The following is a 21,033-nucleotide window of genomic DNA, read 5'->3' on the forward strand; positions in this document are numbered from 1 at the left end:
AAATAGAAGATTCCATATGACCTCTGCTACAGAAACATGTCAAGAGGACCGAAGAAAGATGGTCCAGGTAGGAAGCTATCCTGAGGGCTATCATGAGGTGGCCTTAGATGTAGCTGAAAGTGCCAGTTTCCAGTTCTCTACTAGCTTGAGTCTTTATGCGTCTGAAGTTCAGACTCATTCGTGGAATGTTTTTTTTGTTGACCAGAAGAATCTATTGTGCATCTCTTTTAATTGTTCTCTGTTTGCCCTCTGTGCTTTTCTTAAACTGTTTTTAAATCATCCATCTTGCATTTGCATGCGTTGGTTTGTGATTTATGGTACTAGCTGATCCTTCCTGTTTTTCACTTCCCAACTTTATCTTTTTGTGTCACTGCTGGACTCCATGGCCTGTTGGATTTTAGAGACACATTTGTTCCCCTATTATCTTGCTTTGAGCCTAGGCATCAACAGGTTTCAGTTTGTGGCTCAAGTCTGTCTGTGGCTGAGGAACCCACCGCTCCCACTGGCGACTATAGACTAAGAGTTCACAGAGCTGTAAAGGTAAACGCTCCAACAGGTAAGAATCTAGATAAAAACTTCAGAAAAGGCCAGGCCTACGATGTCTTTTTGAATAAACAGAAATCACTGTGGTTGTGTCAGTGTGTAAGAAACCCATGAACATTATTTATGATGGGCTACGAGTAGACTGACTTTAGGCAGGTTTTGAGTTCCCTCAGTGGAGAAAACTGTAACCATGGAGTCAGGAGAAGGAGGTCCAAAGGAATGCTGAAGTTGTCAATGATGTGAAGGCCGAGTAAGGAGACTTGCTGTTAATTCAGGTTTGGATAATAGTGAGACAGTGACCAGAGGTGGAGTGTGGTGGGCACCGGTTTAGAGACTTACAGCTACACTCCGTCAGAAGCATCGGACAAAGTTCTTTACACACTACTTCATGATCAGATGCTCTTCACTACATGCATCAAATAAGTATTACATCAATGCAAAGCTGAAGTTGTGACCGAGAATCCCTAGTGATCATCTCCATTCCCCTCACAAAACCATTGCAAACCTCAAACTCCTTCTCAAACACTGATGCTTTCAGATTGTGTGGGGGGTTTGGGAGAGAGGGTTGTTCAAAGTGCAGGGCAGACCACCTGAACTAGCACCAGAGCTGTAAGGACAGAGGTCTGTGAAAAGGGTAAGGCAGTCTTGTCACAGAGAAAAATCACCAACATGGACTCTTTCAAATTCAGATGTTATCCGCCAATTGCATTGACTTGTAGGTGGAGCCATGGGTTTTGTCAGCGGTCCAGGACAGGTTTATGCTTTCCCTTCCTATTGTCCCTCCTTTCTTTGCTCCTCGTGTACCTTTGCCCGGAATAGACGCATTGGCGAAGACAGGTTTATGGAGCTTGTGGCCTTTAGACTGGTTCCACCGGGGCTTCTACTGTTTATGGTGGTAACTGAAGTCTGAAGGTCTAAGGACTGTCCTGTGCCTTCTTCTTTTCTAACATGCTTGAAAGCGGAATGTGACCACATTCCAGAGCCTCTCTGCTCTGACCTCAAAGACCCCCATTTCCACATCCCTTCCTAAGACCCCTGCAGTAATGTTGTTTCTCACTTCAGAATAAGATTGTGAAATATCACTTTGAAGGACATATTCACTCTTTCCTCAGTTTGAAGACCTCCCCATCGGTCATTCTTAGTCATGGGCCATAAGGCTGCTTCTCCAGCACTGGATCTTTCATAGATTCACATGCTAGAATAATTCCCCATCGTCACCCTGGGAACCCCCGTTTTGTTTCAACAGCGGTACAGGGAAGTAACATATTTCCTTAGTTGTGTCCCAAGTACTGGTCCTTCCTTCCTGCAGGTTTTACCTTTATTTGTTTTTCTGAATCCCGCTTTTAATGCAGAGTTCTTGACATTTTTGGTGTTGAGCGGCATGTCACATTTTATGTGGATCATTCCATGCTTAACAGAAGTCTGACAGGCTCTTTGTTACATGTATTGGCAAATCCCTGCCAGAATTCTAAGACTTTCTTTGATAACTGGGTTGTTTCTTTTGTTCAATAGTACTATACATGTAGAGTAATTTCTCCTTCAGAAGGGATTCTTGCCCATTAGTAAAGGCTTTGCACTGAGCCAATCGACTTGGCAGCTTCTGTAAAGCTTGCACTTAAACAACGGAACCAATCTTTTGTATCTATTAAGCTATGGATGTTACGTAAAGGTTGGGATCATAGTTTTATCATGTCAAAATAAAGAATACATTCCTTAGGTAGCGGGCCTTCTTCTGTAGCTGCAGCACTTGGATAGAACTCCCTACCTCGTCATCTATATTTGGAAAAAGATTTATGCAAATTCAAAAAATATTGAAAACTTAGGGCTTGATTTCGATTTCGTCAGACGGGTTACCCCGTCACAATGGTGATATCCCGTCCGCCAAAATATAAAACCTATTATTTCCTATGGGATTTCTATTTCAGCGGATGGGATAGCTGTCACCGTTGTGACGGAGTAACTCTGAGAGACTGGCCCCTTGTTGCAGTACCCCCCAATGTTTTGCCTGGTTTATGAATGCAACTTGGACTGGAGTGCACTGGGATCCTGCTAATCAGGTTCCCAGTGCCATTGTTCTTTCCCTAAAACTGAGTAAAAGTAATTGGATACACTTTTAGCTGCCACTAAAAGTCCCTAGTAAAAGGTACTTAGGTACCCAGGGCATGGGGTACTATGGGTAGGCTCCTGAGGGCAGCAGCACTGATTGTGCCACCCTCAAGGGCCATGCATCCAGATGCACCCAGCACTGCCATAGCAGGCTGAGTGTCCTGGTGCAAACCTAAAATACAAACTCGACATGGCACACTCCCTGTGTGCCCTGTCCACCCTACACTGCATATGTTATGGGTAAGTCACCCCTCTAGCAGGTCTTCCAGCCCTAAGGCGGGGTGCACCATACTATATGTGAGGGCATAATTCCATGTGCAATATGTCAATCAATCAATCAACGTATTTATAAAGCGCACTACGTACCCGTGAGGGTTTCAAGGTGCTGGGGAGAGGGGGCATGTGGGAAGTGCTGCTACTGATCAAAGAGCCAGGTCTTGAGGAGTCTTCTGAAGGTGAGAAGGTCTTGGGTCAGGCGTAAGTTGGTCGGGAGGGAGTTCCAGCTCTTGGCGGCGAGGTAGGAGAAGGATCTGCCACCGGAGGTCTTTCGCTGGATGCGGGAAACAACGGCGAGGGCGAGGTTCGCGGAGCGGAGCTGGCGGGAGGGGGTGTAGAAGCTGAGTCTGTTGTTCAGGTAGGCTGGTCCGGTGTTGTGGAGGGCTTTGTGCGCGTGGGTGAGGAGCTTGAATGTGATCCTCTTGTCTACGGGGAGCCAGTGAAGGTCTCACATGTGGTGGGAGATGTGGTTGCGGCAGGGTACGTTGAGGATCAGTCGGGCAGAGGCATTTTGGATGCGTTGGAGGCATTGCAGGTGTTTGGCCGGGATGCCTGAGTAGAGTGCGTTGCTGTAGTCTAGCCTGCTGCTGACGAGGGCCTGTGTTACGGTTCTTCTTGTTTCAGTCGGGATCCATTTGTAGATCCTGCGGAGCATGCGGAGGGTGTTGTAGCAGGATGAGGAGACTGCGTTGACCTGTTTGGACATGGAGAGGGAGGAATCGAGGATGAAGACCCTCGTTTTGTCCGAATTCAGCTTCAGACGGCTGCTTCTCATCCATTCGGCGATGGCCTTCACACCCTCGTGAAGGTTGGTTTTGGCGGTGTGAGGGTCTTTGGTGAGGGAGAGGATGAGCTGGGTGTCATCGGCGTAGGAGATGATGTTGAGGTTGTGTTGGCGGGCCACTTGTGCGAGGGGGGGCCATGTAGATATTAAACAGTGTTGGGCTGAGGGAAGAGCCCTGGGGTACGCCGCAGATGATGTCGATGGCTCTGGACCGGAAGGGAGGGAGGCGGATTCTTTGGGTTCGACCGCAGAGGAAGGAAGTGATCCAGTCGAGGGCTTTGTCTTGTATTCCGGCTTCGTGGAGGCGTGCTGTTAGAGTGCGGTGGCAGACTGTGTCGAAGGCGGCAGATAGGTCCAGGAGAATGAGGGCTGATGTTTCGCCGTTGTCCAGTTGGCGTCTGGTGGCGGCTAGAAGGGCGGTCTCAGTGCTGTGGTTCTGTCTTAACCCGGACTGGGATGGGTCCAGGATGTTGTTGTCTTCGAGGTGGCGGGTCAGTTGCGTGTTGGCGATTTTCTCGATAACCATCGCCGGGAGATGGGACGGAAATTCTTGAGGTCTCTTGTGTCAGCTTTGGGCTTCTTGAGGAGGGCGTGGATTTCGGCGTGCTTCCAATTTTCCAGGAATGTTGCTGTTTCGAAGGAGATGTTGATGACCTTCCGTAGTTGGGCGGCGATGATTGCGGCGGATTTGTTGTACACGTGGTGTGGGCATGGGTCAGACGGTGATCCTGATTGGATGGAGTTCATGATCTTGAGTGTCTCTGTGTCGTTGACGGTGGTCCAGAAAGTCAGGTGGTTGGTGCGGGTGGTACTTGCGGGGATGGGGTCTGGTGTGGTTGTGGTGGAGAAGCTGTTGTGGATGTCAGAGATTTTCTGGAGGAAGAAGGTGGACAGAGTCGCAGAGCTCTTGTGATGGTGGGATGTCGTTGGCGCTGGGGTTGGAGAGTTCTTTCACGATGTTGAAGAACTCTTTGCTGTCGTGTGCGTTGTTATCCAGGCGGTCTTTGAAGGAGGATCTCTTGGTTATTCTGATGAGTTGGTGGTACCTGCGGGAGGCGTCCTTGAGGGCTGTATGGTTGTCGGGTGTGCGTTCATGGAGCCATTTCTTTTTTAGTTTCCGGCAGCCGTGTTTGGCGGCTTGGAGCTTGTCGGTGAACCAGGTGGCTTTTTTGTAGGCTTGGTTGTTGGGGGGATTCTTGAGTGGCGCTAGGGAGTTGGCACAGTTGGTGATCCACTGTCTGAGGTTGAGAGCAGCGGTGCCTGGGTCGGTGGGGGTCGGTAGGAGGGTTCTGGGCGAGGGTGCTGGTTAGTTGGTCTTCGGTAACTTTGCTCCAACAGCGGCGGGGTGGTTGTTGGGTGCAGTGACGCTTGGTGTGTTTCTTGAAGGTGAAGTGGATGCAGTGGTGGTTGGTCCAGTAGAGTTTGGTGGTGTGGTTGAAGGTGACGTGGGCGCTTGTGGAGAAGATGAGATCAAGCGTGTGGCCGGCGATGTGGGTGGGTGTGGTGACGAGTTGCCGGAGTCCGAGGTTGGCGAGGTTGTCGATCAACGTGGTGGAGTTGGGGTCGTTGTTGTTCTCTAGGTGGAAGTTGAGGTCTCCGAGGAGGATGTAGTCCGTGGAGGGGAGTGCGTGGATGCTGGCGAGTTCGGCGATAGAGTCGTTGAAGGGTGCTCTTGGTCCCAGAGGTCTGTAGATGAGTGTTCCTCTGAGGGTGGTGTTGGGGTCGATGTGGATCTGGAAGTGTAGGTGTTCGGCGGTCTTGAGGGTGTCGTCCGTGTGGGTGTGGACTTTGGGGGTGGATTTGTGGGCGATGACTATTCCTCCTCCGATGCCATTGGTGCGGTCTCTTCGGGAGATCTTGTAGCCATCCGGGATGGCTATGGCAATGTCGGGCGCCAAGGATTCATTCCACCAGATTTCGGTCAGAAAGGCTACGTCTGGGGCAGTGGTGTCGAGCTGGTCCCAGAGTGTGATGGCGTGTTTGCGTGCAGAGTGAATGTTGAGGAGTATGCAGTGGAGATGGTTGGATCCGGCTTTGGCGGGCTTCGTTGTTCTGTCGCAGGTGAATTTGCAGGTATGGCAGGAGAAAGGACCGTTGGTGTTCCTTGGAGAGGACTGGAAGCAGCCTGTGTTGTGGCCAGGGTTGAGGGCGATGAGGTCGCTGGCCATGTAGCAGCGTTTGGGGATGCGGGAGTCCCGAGGACCAGGGGGGGTGGCACTGGTCGCGGTCCAGGCGCGGACGGGCTTGCCTCTGGCACGCCTCTCGTGCACCAGCGGCGCGGACGCGCAGTGACTGCCATTAAGAAGGGAGGAGGGAGGGAGGAGCAGCTGGGAGGCGGGAGGGAGAGGCGAATGGGGATGCGAGGGGGGCAGGGACGCAGCGGCATGGATCGGAGAGCGGCTCAGAGAGAGCCGGAGCGGGGGAGCGCACAAGGGGCAAAAACCTGGCACCAAAAAGTGAAAAACAGATGGAAAACAGCACAATAAATCAGGCAATGAAACAAAGCACAATAACAAAAAGGAACAAATGCACAAGTCTAGCGACGCTTACCAGAAGCCCACTAGACACCAGGGATGAGGCGCAGGCGGGTGCCTGCGGGTGGAGGAGGGCCTCAAACACGCGAACAGCAGCGTGGGCGGGGGTCAGGGCCACGGACACAGCTAGGTGGTGCTGCGATCGTGAGGGAGCGAGCTCCTGACCAAAGGTAGGTCAGAGGGTGCTCACCCTCGACACTCAGCAACCGCCATTAAAAAGGAAGGAGGGAGGGAGGAGCAGCTGGGAGGCGGGAGGGAGAGGAGAATGGGGGCGTGAGGGGGGCGCGGGCCGCAGAGACGCAGCGGCAGGGATCGGTGAGAAGCTCAGAGAGAGCCGGAGCGGGGGAGCGCACAAGGGTCAAAAACGTAGCGCAAAAAGCCAGAAAGGCACAAAAAAGTGAAAAACAGATGGAAAACAGCACAATAAATCAGGCAATGAAACGAAGCACAATAACAAAAAGGAACAAATGCACAAGTCTAGCGACGCTTACCAGAAGCCCACTAGACACCAGGGATGAGGCGCAGGCGGGTGCCTGCTGGTGGAGGAGGGCCTCGAACACGCGAACAGCAGCGGGGGTCAGGGACACGGACACAGCTAGGTGGTGCTGCGATCGTGGGGGAGCGAGCTCCTGACCAAAGACAGTCCCCACTGTGTCCTTGCCAAACCTGAGACATAGTGAGTGAACAGAGCAGCCATTTTACTATATGTGCTGGACACTGGTCAATACGAGTTTCCCAGCTACATAATGGCTACTCTGAACTCTGGGTTGTTTGATATCAAACAACTCAGAATGATAAATCCAAAGTACCAGTACTGGATTTATTATAAAAAGTACCCAGGTCACCTTAAAGGTGCCCCCTGAAAAAGCTAACTATCCTGGCATGGTTGCTGACTGGTTCCAGCAAGCATGCCACATCCAGACAGCCAATACACAAACCCTGGGGGAGAACCCTGTCTCTCTGGTTTGTGAAACAAATCCCTTCCTGGGTGGAGGAGCTAACTCCCCCTCCCTCAGGAATGTGCACCGCCCTGGCAGTGAGCTTCAAAGGGATACCGCCCTTGAAACTCGACCCCCAGGACTGCTGCTAGCAGCAGATGGCCTCCCACTTTGCAAACCCCCACTTCTGGAGGGAGCAAAGGCAGGAAACCACACAAAGGGTAGGAGGAGTGGCCTCACTGAGCATGCACCACCCCTAGGTGGTTGCAGGCGAAGTGGACCCTTCATTTCATTTTTCTCCATCTTGGAATGGAGGAAAATAGCCAATCAGGTTTAAGGAAGTGACCCTTTCCACAGGAAGTGGTCACTGTAGTAGGTGTAGCCACCCAAGGGGGTAGGGTCCCATTGGACACTACCAGGTTCCCCCTAAGAACGCCCACTAAATTCAGTATTTAGTGGGCTCCCCTAGACCAAGAAAACAGATTTGAAAAGGATTTGAAGAAGAAAAGAAGACCAGCACCAAAAGAAGACCACAGCAAGAGAACTGAGGACCTGCTGCAGAAGAAAATGCGCCAAACCCTGCCTGCTGCACCCAGGGCTCGAAAATTGCTGCTGTGGAGGAGCTGGACACTGGACTGACCCCAAGAAACCCAGGGGAAAGGTCCAACAAACCAGTGAGGGTCACTTCACTGAATCGCCAATATCTCTGCGACTGGAAGTCACAGCCGGATGTGACCCACAACTGTTTCAAGTGTGGTGGCACTGCCGAGTTATGCAAATACACTAAGCACTGGTTAGCTGACGTCGGACAAGTAGAAAAACCAGCTCCCCCAGAGCTGAAAAAGGATGAGGAGGAAGCCCCAGCAGAGGGACTTCAGGAACACCCTGGACCTCCAACCAGAGTGCCCCTGTTGTCCTGTAAGCAGCCCTCAAAGTGACTCACCTGCAGCTCCAAAGTTGCGCACAGCTCCTGGACCTCCAACTTACCCTGCACCTGGCCACTCTGGGACTTGCATCGCGGGATCTAATGTGTGCCCCGGGTCCCCAACCCTTTGCGACCTCAGCAGCCCACGGGGACCCCAAGGAGCTATATTTAAACCTGCAAACCAGCTCCTTTTCCAAGTGGCCCCTCCCGGTGGCCCTGTGCCTGTGCCAAGAATTTCTCCAACGCTGCTCCCGCTGGAACCGGGAGCCACCTGAGACTCTCCAGCTGGCACAGTGTGCCCACCAACTGCTGCGACCACCCTGCAAGAGAAGAGACTGGTAACTCAACTGTGTGATTTTTACTGCATTTTTAAAGGTGACTGTGCATTGATTCCAATGGTGCGTAATTACGCACAGAAAGACTAACTTTGCTAAAACTTCAAAAAGTCCTAACTTGAAAAGTACTTAACGTACTCTAAAGATCTTGGTCTTAAAATTTATTTAAAAGTCTGAAGTATTTATTTGTTTATAAATTCAGATCTCAAGTTACTCTTTGAGTGTGTTTTGTGTATGATTGGATTTGTGAGTACAGCAAATGCTTAGCACATCTCCTGGATTAGCCTAACTGCTCGACCAGCTAACTTAAAAATTGGAGCATTAGGTGGTCTAATTTTTACCTCTGGAAACCAACGTGTGGTTGCCTGAACCTTCTGCATAGTGTGCTTGGTTTTTTACACTGAATAGACGGCCAGCCTCCAACAGTAACCCGTCAGGCCGAAATCTAAATCAAGTCCTTCGCTTTTCCACAGTCCTCTTTATCCATTATCTTTTCTGGTTGGGTATTAGTGGTTGGTGTACTGCTTTGCTTCTGTGTTCTCGTGGCACCAAGATATATTGTTTTGGGTGAATATGTGAGATTTACTAAACAAAAACAACAAAAAACCATGGTCTAATGTAACCATTCAACTTGTCTGCTGAACCATCCTACTGTTCCCCCCCTCTTGCCAGACGTAACTTCCCATCAGTGCGGGGGAAGGGCGAAAGGAAAGAGAAGAAAGTACAACTTACCCACTGTCATGGCCTGTGTAGTCCTAGTTCCTAGGCTCCATTATCCTTGTAGGAAGCTGGCCTGGTGTGTGGTGAGCACCTATGGTGTTATCACCTTACACCAGGCCCAGGTATCCTCTATTAGTGAGGTGCAGGCAGTGTAAGGAAGCCAGGGCTCTCTAGAGGTAGCTGCAGATGGGCAGCCAAGACTTGCAAAACATATGCAATACCACTTCAGTCACACAGCACTTACACACATGAAAGAACCCCAAAGTGTTACAAAACTAATGGTACTTTATTATAGTAAAACAACACTAGATTACTTATAGGCAGTCCCCCAACCGGAGGTAAATGGATTGTGCAAGAACAGGACCAGACCAGAGGAACCAAAAGATGGATTCTGGAAGAAGAGGACCTGCAGAAGAAGGGGACAGAGTCCAGACCACGATGAAGTGTCCAGTTGGGGCAGGAGCCTCTACCCACCCTTCTGTGGATGACGAACCAGGTTGATGGGGGAAGAAGACCAGCTGTGGAGCCCAGGAGCTGAAGAGGAGTCTTTGGAGTGATGCAGATAGTGTCCCACGTCGGTTGCCGGGTCGCGGTTGGTCAGTGGTTAGGAGAACCACCAACAAGCCTTGACAAATGCAAGCAGAAGCAAATGAAGAGTTGCAAGGCTGAAGAGGACCAGCAAGGTTCAGGGGACTCGACCCTTGGAAGGGAGACCAGGGGACTCGACCCTTGGAAGGGAGGCCAGGCTGCCCCTGAGCAGTTGGGAGAGCCAGCAAAAGTAGTCTCAGCCCCCACAGGCAGCCCACTGGCAGCAGGCACAGTAAGTTGCAGTGAGGCCCAATCAGCACACCCGGAGAGGAGTCCCACGTTGCTCGAGCAGCAGAGAGGAAACTGTCCTTGGCAGGATGAAGTGCTGGAGGCTGGGGCTACTGGGAACCTGAAGATCCCTTGGAGCAGCAGACAACAAGCCTTTGTTGCTGCAAGAGTTGCAGTGCACGGGGAAACGGTCCTGCAAGGAGAGGCAAGGGCTCACTGTCTCCCAAGTTGGACAGCGGGCAGAGAGGACCAAGGTGACCACTCCAGCCCACCATCTGTGATGCAGAATCCATGCAGTTCCAGAGGAGAGCAGATCCACGCAGCCGGACATCGTTGCTGTAGGTGCCTGCAGATGCAAAGGAGTGCCTCCTTCACTCCCAGGGAGATTCCTTCTTGCTTCTTGGTGCACTCTGAAATCTTGCTGACGCCAGAGGATGCACGGCCGGGGAAATGTTGCAGTTGCTTTATGGAGCCGGGAAAACAATGTTGCAAGGTGAGGTCGTCTCTGGAATTGCAGTCTTGTTGGTTCCTGAAGTGTCCCGCTGTGGTTCCAGTGGCCAGGAGCAGGCGTAAACTCCGTAGAGGAGACCTGGTGGAGTCTTGCATGTCGAAATCTGGGAACCCATCCACAAGGGAGGCCCTAAATAGTTCTAAGAGGGGGTTTGGTCACCTTGCACGGTGACCACTTATCAGGAGGGGTCTCTGATGTCACTTGCCTGACCTGGCCACTCAGATGCACCCAGGGGCCTCTGCACATCTTGGTTTCAAGATGGCAGAATCAAGTGGCCACCTGGTGGAGCTCTGGGCACCACCCCTGAGGTGGTGATGGACAGGGAAGTGTTGACTCCTCTTTCCTTTGTCCTGTTTTGCGCCAGAGTAGGAACCAGGGGGTCCCTGGACTGGTGCAAACTGGTTTAAGCGAGGACGGCACCAAATGTACCCTTCAAAGCAAACCAGTGGCTTTTGGACGCTACACCTCTCAAGCCTTGAAACAGCTATTTTCAAATGAGAGGGTCTTGCCTTCCTCTCCTACAGGAAATCCTTTGTTGTGCCTTCCTCTGCCTTTGCTGGGCAGGCAGTAGGAGGGCAGAAACCTGTCTATGGGGTGGCAGCAGCTTGGGCTGCCGGATAAACCCCACAAGACTGCTAGGAGCAATGCTGGGGGTCCTCTAAGGAGCCCCCAGAGTGCATCGAGTCATACAACCAATACAGGCATTAGTATTGGGGTATGATTTTGACATGTTTGATACCAAACATGCCCAGGTTCGAAGTTACCATTATGTAGCTGCACATAGGTAGTGATCTCTGTCCAGTACACAGGTAAAATGGCTTCTCTGCACTTACGAAGTCGGTGTAATGGAACTGGAGTTCGTAGGGGCACCTCTGCTCATGCAGGGGTACCCTCACACACAGGGCCTGCACCCTGCCCTTTGGGCTGGAAGGGCCTACCTTAGGGGTGACTTACAGTGACCTGGTGTAATGACCTGTGGTGAAATGCAATGGCAGGCCTGCAGACACGTTTTTCATGGGCTCCCCTTGGGTGGCGTAATACATGCTGCAGCCAATGGGGGACCCCTGGTGTTCCAATGCCCTGGGTACCTAAGTACCATATACTAGGTGTAGGAAGCTGGCCTGGTATGTGGTGGGTACCTATGGTACTTACACCTTATACCAGGTATCCCCTCTCAGTGAAGTGTAGGCAGTGTCTAGAAGCCAGCCTCTCTAGAGGTAGCTGTGGATAAGCAGCCAAGGCTGATCTAGGAGACGTGCAAAGCTCATGCAATACCACTACAGTCACACAGTACTCACATACATGAAAGAAAATACTTGGTTGTACAAAAATAAAGGTACTTTATTTTTGGAACACACTATCAGAAAATACTAGAGAGGCAACCCTCCAATAGGCGGTAAGTAAATTGACGAGAAATGAAGCGTTGTCAAGGTTTTACGAATCGAACTATCGGAGCGAAAGGAAACACGTCCGAACCCGACGGCGGAAAGAAAACAATCTAACATGGAGTCGATGCCCATGCGCAATGGAGCCGAAGAAGAGGAGTCACTCGATCCTGTGACTCGAAAACACTTCTTCGAAGAAAAACAACTAGAAACACTCTGAGCCCAACACTAGATGGCAGAAGTATGCACAGCACGTGTATCTGCAGCTACACATGCCACCGAACAGATGTACCTGTGTAAGTGACATTTTCCATATATTGATACACACACTAATAAACAGTAAAGGGAATAAAAATGTAAAATAGCAATAAGCAGTAGTAGCCATATACTAAGAAAGTGGAATGCAAACACAGGGCTCCCACCTGGGTAAGTAAATTGTGTAGAGGGGAGCTGGGATTACTAACAAACCACATAGGTGAGTAATGCAGTACCCCCCCCCCCAGTGACCAGGAATGCAGGAGTAAAACACGAATTTCTCCCCAAACCCCCCAGAGGATGAAAAGAAGAAAAAGAAGACACCCAGAACAGCCTGCAAGGAATCAGCCATAGATTGCCGAAGATGGAGACCTGTGGAGAGAGGGGACCAAGTCCAGAAGTGTCTGTGTAGTCCAGGGGGAGTAGGAGATACTAACCACCCAGCACTGGAAGCTGGATTGCAGAAGGGTGTTGGGAAAGGATTTTCACCAACAAGCCTTGGCAAAGGCAAACTCGCGGTTGGAGGAAACGGGGTGCTGGCAGGGACCAGTAGGTCCAAGAGGACTCTACCCAGGAGGGGGAGTCACGGGGGACACTCCGCGTCGCTGAAGACCCACAGGAGCAGCGGCAGCAGCCGCAGGAGTCCCACAGGACAGGGACACACAGGTTGCTGAAGCAGCCCACGCAGCATCACAGACGTTGCTCCCACATCGCCAGAGAGCCACGCAGAGGTCCAGAAGTTGTAGGAGGGAGTGCTGGGGGCTGGAGCTACACGACGCCTCAAGTTCCTCTTGGAAGTGAAGTAACAAGCCTTGGCAGCTGCAAAGGACACAGTGCACGGGAGTACTGTCTTGTGTGGAGTGGAAAGGACTTACCACCTCCGAAGTGCGAATGTTGGTAGAGAGGACCAAGGGAGACTCTCTGGACCACCACCCGTGATGCAGCACCCACACCACTCAGGATGAGGGGAGATCCACGCAGCCGGTCGTCGATGCAGCCAGTTACCTGTAGTTACGGGGGAGTGATGCCTTCGCCCAAAGGGAAATTCCTTCTTCTTGTGCAGGCCGGAGTTGCAGTCTTCTTGGGAAACCCAACCAGGGAAATGTTGCAAAGCTGGCAGGAGTTCCGGATACAGTGTTGCAGAAGAGTCTTCCTCATAGATCTGCAGCTTGTAGGTTCCTTGAGGGTCCAGTTGTGGTTCCCGAGGCCAGAAGTCGAAGCAGAGGTTGCAGAGGAGTCCTGCTGGAGTCTTGCAAGCCAAATCTGAGGACCCACCCCAGAGGAAGGCCCTATATAGCCCAAAGAAGGGTCACCTAACCAGGTAACTACTTATCAGAGGGTGCCTCTGACGTCACCTGCCTGGCTACTCAGATGCTCCCAGAGTTCCCTGCCAACCTTGGAATCAGAACCCAGGGACCCTCTGGAGGAGCTCTGGCACCACCGACGGGGGGGGGTGATGGACAGGAGAGTGGTCACTCCCCTTTCCATTGTCCAGTTTCACGTCAGAGCAGGGGCTAGGGGTCCCTGAACTGGTGTGGACTGGTTTATGCTCAGAGGGCACCAAATGTGCCCTTCAAAGCAAAACCACTGGCTTGGGGAGGCTACCCCTCCCAAGTCAGTCACACCTATTTACAAAGGGAGAGGGTGTTACCTACTCTCTCAAAGGAAATCCTTTGTTCTGCCTTCCTGGGCTTGATCAGATCAAGCAGCAGGAGGGCAGAAACCCGTCTGAGGGTGGCAGCAGCTGGGCTGCCTGGGAAACCCTGTAAGACTGGTGGTAACAATGCTGGGGGTCCTCTAAGGAGCTCTCAGAGTGCATGGAATCATACTTCCATTACTTGCAACAGTATTGGGGTATGATTCTGACATGTTTGATACCAAACATGCCCAGGTTCTGAGTTACCATTATGTAGCTGGACATAGGTTAGTGATCTATGTCCAGTACACGTGTAAAATTGCGTTCTGCACTCCCAAAGTCCAGTAAAATGGAGCTGGAGTTCATGGGAGCACCTTTGCTAGTGCAGGGGTGTCCTTACACACAGGTACCTGCACCCTGCCCTCTGGGCTGCGAGGGCCTACCATAGGGGTGACTTACAGTGACCTGGTGCAGTGACCTGTAGTGAAACCAGGTGCGTGCAGAACCCTTTGCATGGGCCCTCTTTGGGTGGCAGAATAACTTCTGCAGACCATAGGGATCCCCTGGAACCCCGATGCCCTGGGTACCTAGGTACCATATACTAGGGACTTACATGGGGGCATCAGTATGCCAATTGTGGAGAGCCAAAGTTAGTAGCACCCAAATTTGGAAGAGAGAGCATAATCACTGGGGTCCTGGTTAGCAGGATCCCAGTGAACACAGTCAAACACACTGACAAACAGGCCAAAAGTGGGGGTAACCAAGCTAGAAAGAGGCTACTTTCCTACACTAGGGACTTATAATGTGATGGATATCCCCTTTGCCGTATTACGATCTCATTATATCCCATGGGAGGCATAATACGGTGGATGGAATATCCGTCATGTTTATGACAGAGTAACCTGTCTGCCAAACTCTAAATCAGGCCCTAGGTTATGGAAGCCGACAGCTGATTGGGCAGCACAGAGTCTAGGTTCGGGAAAAGCACCTACTCTTCAAAATGGTCTATTTATTAACAGAGTAAAAATGCTGTTGGTTCATATCTCCTGGTGTTACCAGATATTTTGGCAGCCTATAAGACTTCCTCCTTTCTCTGGTCTCTTTCTCCTTCCTCATTTTTTATTTTCCTTTATATATTCTGGCTCCACTCCTTTCCAACACCTCGGCCCTATCCATGAAGGATCTCTTCTTTGTTTGCACTTCCTTCCTCCCTTTCGTTCCTGCGATTATATTGATTGGGAGTGACCCACATACACTGCATAGAGATGTCTACAGCACTCAAAAAAGGTGATTGTTGGAATGCTTGAATTAATCTCACCCACTGGTGATTACTCAGGCCACATCCCAGACCATCGTTATTTTGCACACCATGCCACCTCAGTTTGGACCCATCTATATGCAAATCAGCCTTCAACCTGCTCCAATGGGAACCGTCCAGCCCAAACTACCAGGCCTTTTTTATATACTTTAGAGATATTGGGCCATTGGCAATTTTTCACCCCGAGGAGGTATGTGCATTCAGGGGTAAGTTTCTCTCCTGGCCAGGTCTCCCATGGTCTGTGCCAACAGTGCCAGATGTCTGCCAGTACTCTGGTACAGCACTGTCTGGTGTACGGGGTGTTTTGCTCTCACTGTGCCTATTGACTCACCTACCTGGTATATTTTAAGGGGCATATTTATGAGAGGCTTGTGCTGCTGTTGTGTCACTTATAGTTATGCAACTGCGGCACAGACGTTTAAACCATATCTATGATGCCACGTAAAGCCACTTTACATGGCTTTGAATGGCCTTCTAGATATGGAGTAAGGCAAGACAGTGTGCCTCACTACGTTACTCTGGGCCAGGGAGGCATTCCATGGGCATTGCAGTGGCTGTTTCCATGCAACATACATGAGTTTTGAGGCATCCCCAGATTTACAAGAACATGTAAACCTGGGAATGCTCTAAAACCTTACGTCTCCCCAGGTGAGGTGCAACGAGAAGAAATATTTATTTCTCCTCATTTTTTTCCTCTTTCTATGTCTGCTGCATTCTGCAGCAGACATAGAAAGAGGAGAAAGGCTCCCAGGATTGGTTTTGTGCAGGAAGGTACCCCTTCCTGCACAAAAACAATCCTGCATGCAATGCAGGAACCCTTGCACCATGGAGCAAGGATGCCTGCGTTGACGCTAGGCAGCCAAAATGGCACCAGCGCAGGGGAAAAGGGCAGGAATGTGCTGTATTGCATAGATACGGTGCATTGCTGCCCTTTCTTTGATGCAGGGCAGCGCAGCAAGGTGACGTGCTGCACTGCCCTGTGCCAAAAAGCCATGAATCTGCCCCTCAGGCTGTAGATTTACTCCTGTACATGTGTGTATTTAGGTTTCAAGTTTACTTTTGTATGTGTTTAAGGGGCAGGTGGGGTGTAGGGGGAGGGAGGGGTGTGTGTGTGTGTGTGTTCGTTATATGGAGGTGTCTGCACTAACACCTGTTTTTCTCCATGTTTGGGTGCATATTGAGGGATACCCCCTGTGCCGGATACATGTGGGGTGCCGCAGATCCTGCTTTCACATTGCCCTTTTCATCCATTGACCAGGAATATGTTGGGGTGTTTGAGAGAGAGGACTCCCTTGTCATCAATGTGGTGGGCAGGATGGGCGACAGCCTGGACATTCTTGTGGAGAACATGGGGCGCCTCAACTTTGGAGCCAACTTCAATGACTTCAAGGTAAGGAGGTGTGGGAGCAGCGCTGTGTATTTGGAATAGTGCCCTTTTTCAGTCTCAACATGCCCATAAGTTCTTAATGTTAAGGTCCCGGATAAAAATAAAACATACAAATCTAGATTCAGATCTCACCATTGCTTACAATGTCCTTGGAACAATGCATGTGTGGGAGGCATTAAGTGGGGACCAGACAGTCTAATGCAATGCATGTTGATGCTTCGCACTGGAACATCAAGGCTTTCAAATGGGGATAGCACCTGGAAAGTATGGTGTGGTTGACATGTCGAATCCACTCATGCCCATTCTACTGTGACCAGCTTCGGAACCCACCCATTCCTGTTCTACTGGAACCTGTTCCCAACTCCATCCATACCCGTTGTACTGTGACCTGCTCCCTAACCTATCCATTCCTGTTGTACTGGAACATGTTCTCAAATCCACCCATTCCCATCTACTGGGACCTGTTCCCGAATCCACCCACTCCCATTCTACTGTCATCTGCTTTCGAACCTACCCACACCCACTGTACTGGGACCTTTTCCCAAATCCACTCACACCCATACTACTGGGACCTGCTTCCGAACCCATCCTTTTCCATTCTACTGAGACCAGCTTGCGAACCCATTAATTTCCAATTCTTCTGGCACCTGCTATCAAGCCCACCCACTTCCATTCTTCTACTGGGATCTTCTCCCAAGCCCACCCATTTCCATTCTACTGTGTCCTGCTCCCAAGCCCACCCATTTCCATTCTACTGGGCCCTGCTCCCAAGCCCACCCAATTCCATTCTACTGGGTCCTGCTCTCAAGCTCACCCATTCCTGTTCTCCTGGGACCTGCCTCTGAACCACCCACGCCCATTCTACAGGGACCTACTCCGGAACCCACCCAATCCTATTCTACTGGGACCTGCTTCTGAGCCCACCCATACTCATTCTACTGGTTCCTGCTCTCAAGCCCACCCATTTCTATTCTACTGGGACCTGATCCCCAGACCACCCATTTCCATTCTACTGGGACCTGCTCCCCAGACCACCCTTTTCCACTGTACAGGGACCTGCTCCCAAGCCCACCCATTTCCATTCTTCTGGGACCTTCTCCCAAGCCCACCCATTCCTGTTCTACTGTGACCTGCTGCTGAACCCAGCCACGTCCATTCTACTGTGACCTGCTGCTGAACCCACCCATTCATATTCTACTGAGACCTGATCCCCAGACCACCCATTTCCATTCTACTGGGGCCTGCACCTACATCCTACTGTGATAAGGACTACTGCAGACTCACAGGAGACTCTACAGCTCCATGGCCCACGCAATGGTTAACCTTTGTTTTTCGTCTTAATCTGGGCAGCACAGATTTTGTGCTTCCTGTGCAGCTCAAGCCAATAAGGCACCATCCATGAAGATGCAGCAGACAACTCTATCTTGTACAAGTATCCACATGGTCAAGGGTCAGCTTCTCTCCTTTTAGAAAATCCACCCCTGTAGGAAAGTACCATCTTGCCTGGCATGTTACCCCCATATTTCACTGTATATATGTTGTTTTAGTTGTATGTGTCACTGGGACCCTGCCAGCCAGGGCCCCAGTGCTCATAAGTGTGCCCTGTGTGTGTTACCTGTGTGATGACTAACTGTCTCACTGAGGCTCTGCTAACCAGAACCTCAGTGGTTATGCTCTCTCATTTCTTTCCAAATTGTCACTAACAGGCTAGTGACCAATTTCACCAATTTGCATTGGCATACTGGAACACCCTTATAATTCCCTAGTATATGGTACTAAGGTACCCAGGGTATTGGGGTTCCAGGGGATCCCTATGGGCTGCAGCATTTCTTTTGCCACCCATAGGGAGCTCTGACAATTCTTACACAGGCCTGCCACTGCAGCCTGAGTGAAATAACGTCCACGTTATTTCACAGCCATTTACCACTGCACTTAAGTAACTTATAAGTCACCTATATGTCTAACCTTTACCTGGTAAAGGTTGGGTGCTAAGTTACTTAGTGTGTGGGCACCCTGGCACTAGCCAAGGTGCCCCCACATCGTTCAGGGCAAATTCCCTGGACTTTGTGAGTGCGGGGACACCATTACACGCGTGCACTATACATAGGTCCCTACCTATGTATAGCTTCACAATGGTAACTCCGAACATGGCCATGTAACATGTCTAAGATCATGGAATTGCCCCCCCAATGCCATCCTGGCATTGGTGAGACAATCCCATGATCCCCCGGGTCTCTAGCACAGACCCGGGTACTGCCAAACTGCCTTTCCTGGGGTTTCACTGCAGCTGCTGCTGCCAACCCCTCAGACAGGTTTCTGCCCTCCTGGGGTCCAGCCAGGCCTGGCCCAGGAAGGCAGAACAAAGGACTTCCTCAGAGAGAGGGTGTTACACCCTCTCCCTTTGGAAAAAGGTGTCAGGGCTTGGGAGGAGTAGCCTCCCCCAGCCTCTGGAAATGCTTTGATGGGCACAGATGGTGCCCATCTCTGCATAAGCCAGTCTACACCGGTTCAGGGATCCCCCAGCCCTGCTCTGGCGCGAAACTGGACAAAGGGAAGGGGAGTGACCACTCCCCTGACCTGCACCTCCCCTGGGAGGTGGCCAGAGCTCCTCCAGTGTGCTCCAGACCTCTGCCATCTTGGAAACAGAGGTGCTGCTGGCACACTGGACTGCTCTGAGTGGCCAGGGCCAGCAGGTGACGTCAGAGACTCCTTCTGATAGGCTCTTACCTGTGTTGCTAGCCTATCCTCCTTCCTAGGTAGCCAAACCTCCTTTTCTGGCTATTTAGGGTCTCTGCTTTGGGGAATTCTTCAGATAACGAATGCAAGAGCTCATCAGAGTTCCTCTGCATCTCTCTCTTCACCTTCTGCCAAGGAATCGACTGCTGACTGCGCTGGAAGCCTGCAAAACCGCAACAAAGTAGCAAAGACGACTACTGCAACCTTGTATCGCTGATCCTGCCGCCTTCTCGACTGTTTTCCTGGTGGTGCATGCTGTGGGGGTAGTCTGCCTCCTCTCTGCACTAGAAGCTCCGAAGAAATCTTCTGTGGGTCGACGGAATCTTCCCCCTGCAACCGCAGGCACCAAAAGACTGCATCATCGGTCCTCTGGGTCCCCTCTCAGCACGACGAGCGTGGTCCCTGGAACTCAGCAACTCTGTCCAAGTGACTCCCACAGTCCAGTGACTCTTCAGTCCAAGTTTGGTGGAGGTAAGTCCTTGCCTCCCCACGCCAGACTGCATTGCTGGGTACCGCGTGATTTGCAGCTGCTCCGGCTCCTGTGCACTCTTGCAGGATTTCCTTTGTGCACAGCCACGCCTGGGTCCCCGACACTCTAACCTGCAGTGCACGACCTCCTGAGTTGTCCTCCGGCGTCGTGGGCCTTTCTTTTGTGACTTCGGGTGAGCTCCGGTTCACTCTTCTTCGTAGTGCCTGTTCCGGCACTTCTGCGGGCGCTGCTTGCTTCTGAGTGGGCTCCTTGCCTTGCTGGACGCCCCCTCTGTCTCCTCACGCAATTGGCGACATCCTGGTCCCTCCTGGGCCACAGCAGCATCCAAAAACCCTAACCGCGACCCTTGCAGCTAGCAAGGCTTGTTCGCGGTCTTTCTGCACGGAAACACCTCTGCAAGCTTCTTCACGACGTGGGACATCCATCCTCCAAAGGGGAAGTTTCTAGCCCTCTTCGTTCTTGCAGAATCCACAGCTTCTACCATCCGGTGGCAGCTTCTTTGCACCCACAGCTGGCATTTCCTGGGCATCTGCCCACTCCCGACTTGATCGTGACTCTTGGACTTGGTTCCCTTGTTCCACAGGTCCTCTCGTCTGGAAATCCATCGTTGTTGCATTGCTGGTGTTGGTCTTCCTTGCAGAATTCCCCTATCATGACTTCTGTGCTCTCTGGGGAACTTAGGTGCACTTTGCACCCACTTTTCAGGGTCTTGGGGTGGGCTATTTTTCTAACCCTCACTGTTTTCTTACAGTCCCAGCGACCCTCTACAAGCTCACATTGGTTTGGGGTCCATTCGTGGTTCGCATTCCACTTTTGGAGTATATGGTTTGTGTTGCCCCTGTACCTATGTGCTCCCATTGCAATCTATTGTGACTATACATTGTTTGCACTGTTTTCTATTGCTATTACTGCATAATTTTGGTATTGTGTACATATATCTTGTGTATATTTGCTATCCTCATACTGAGGGTACTCACTGAGATACTTTTGGCATATTGTCATAAAAATAAAGTACCTTTATTTTTAGTATATCTGTGTATTGTGTTTTCTTATGATATTGTGCATATGACACCAGTGGTACTGTAGGAGCTTCACTTGTCTCCTAGTTCAGCCTAAGCTGCTCTGCTAAGCTACCATTATCTATCAGCCTAAGCTGCTAGACACCCTCTACACTAATAAGCGATACCTGGACCTGGTGCAGAGTGTAAGTACCCCTTGGTACCACTACAAGCCAGTCCAGCCTCCTACAACCCCATCTTCTCTTACGCTGGTCATAGCGCCAAGGAGTTGTAGGGATCCGGAGTGAGGAGGATGTCAGCCAGAAAAGAGTTTGTCCTG

At 51.1% G+C, this 21,033-nt stretch overlaps 1 protein-coding gene across 2 annotated transcripts in view; it reads left to right on the forward strand.

Moving 5' to 3' along the window:
- Positions 1-21,033, forward strand: part of LOC138286694 (beta-galactosidase-1-like protein) — a 296,524-nt gene that overhangs the window by 259,874 nt on the left and 15,617 nt on the right. For both annotated transcript variants that reach the window (XM_069227181.1, XM_069227179.1), the window contains exon 15: positions 16,341-16,472. In XM_069227181.1, the coding sequence (XP_069083282.1) occupies positions 16,341-16,472 (132 nt within the window). The remainder of the gene's footprint in view (positions 1-16,340; positions 16,473-21,033) is intronic.

The sequence above is a fragment of the Pleurodeles waltl genome, chromosome 3_2, assembly GCF_031143425.1.
Source record: "Pleurodeles waltl isolate 20211129_DDA chromosome 3_2, aPleWal1.hap1.20221129, whole genome shotgun sequence".
Lineage (NCBI taxonomy): Eukaryota > Metazoa > Chordata > Amphibia > Caudata > Salamandridae > Pleurodeles > Pleurodeles waltl.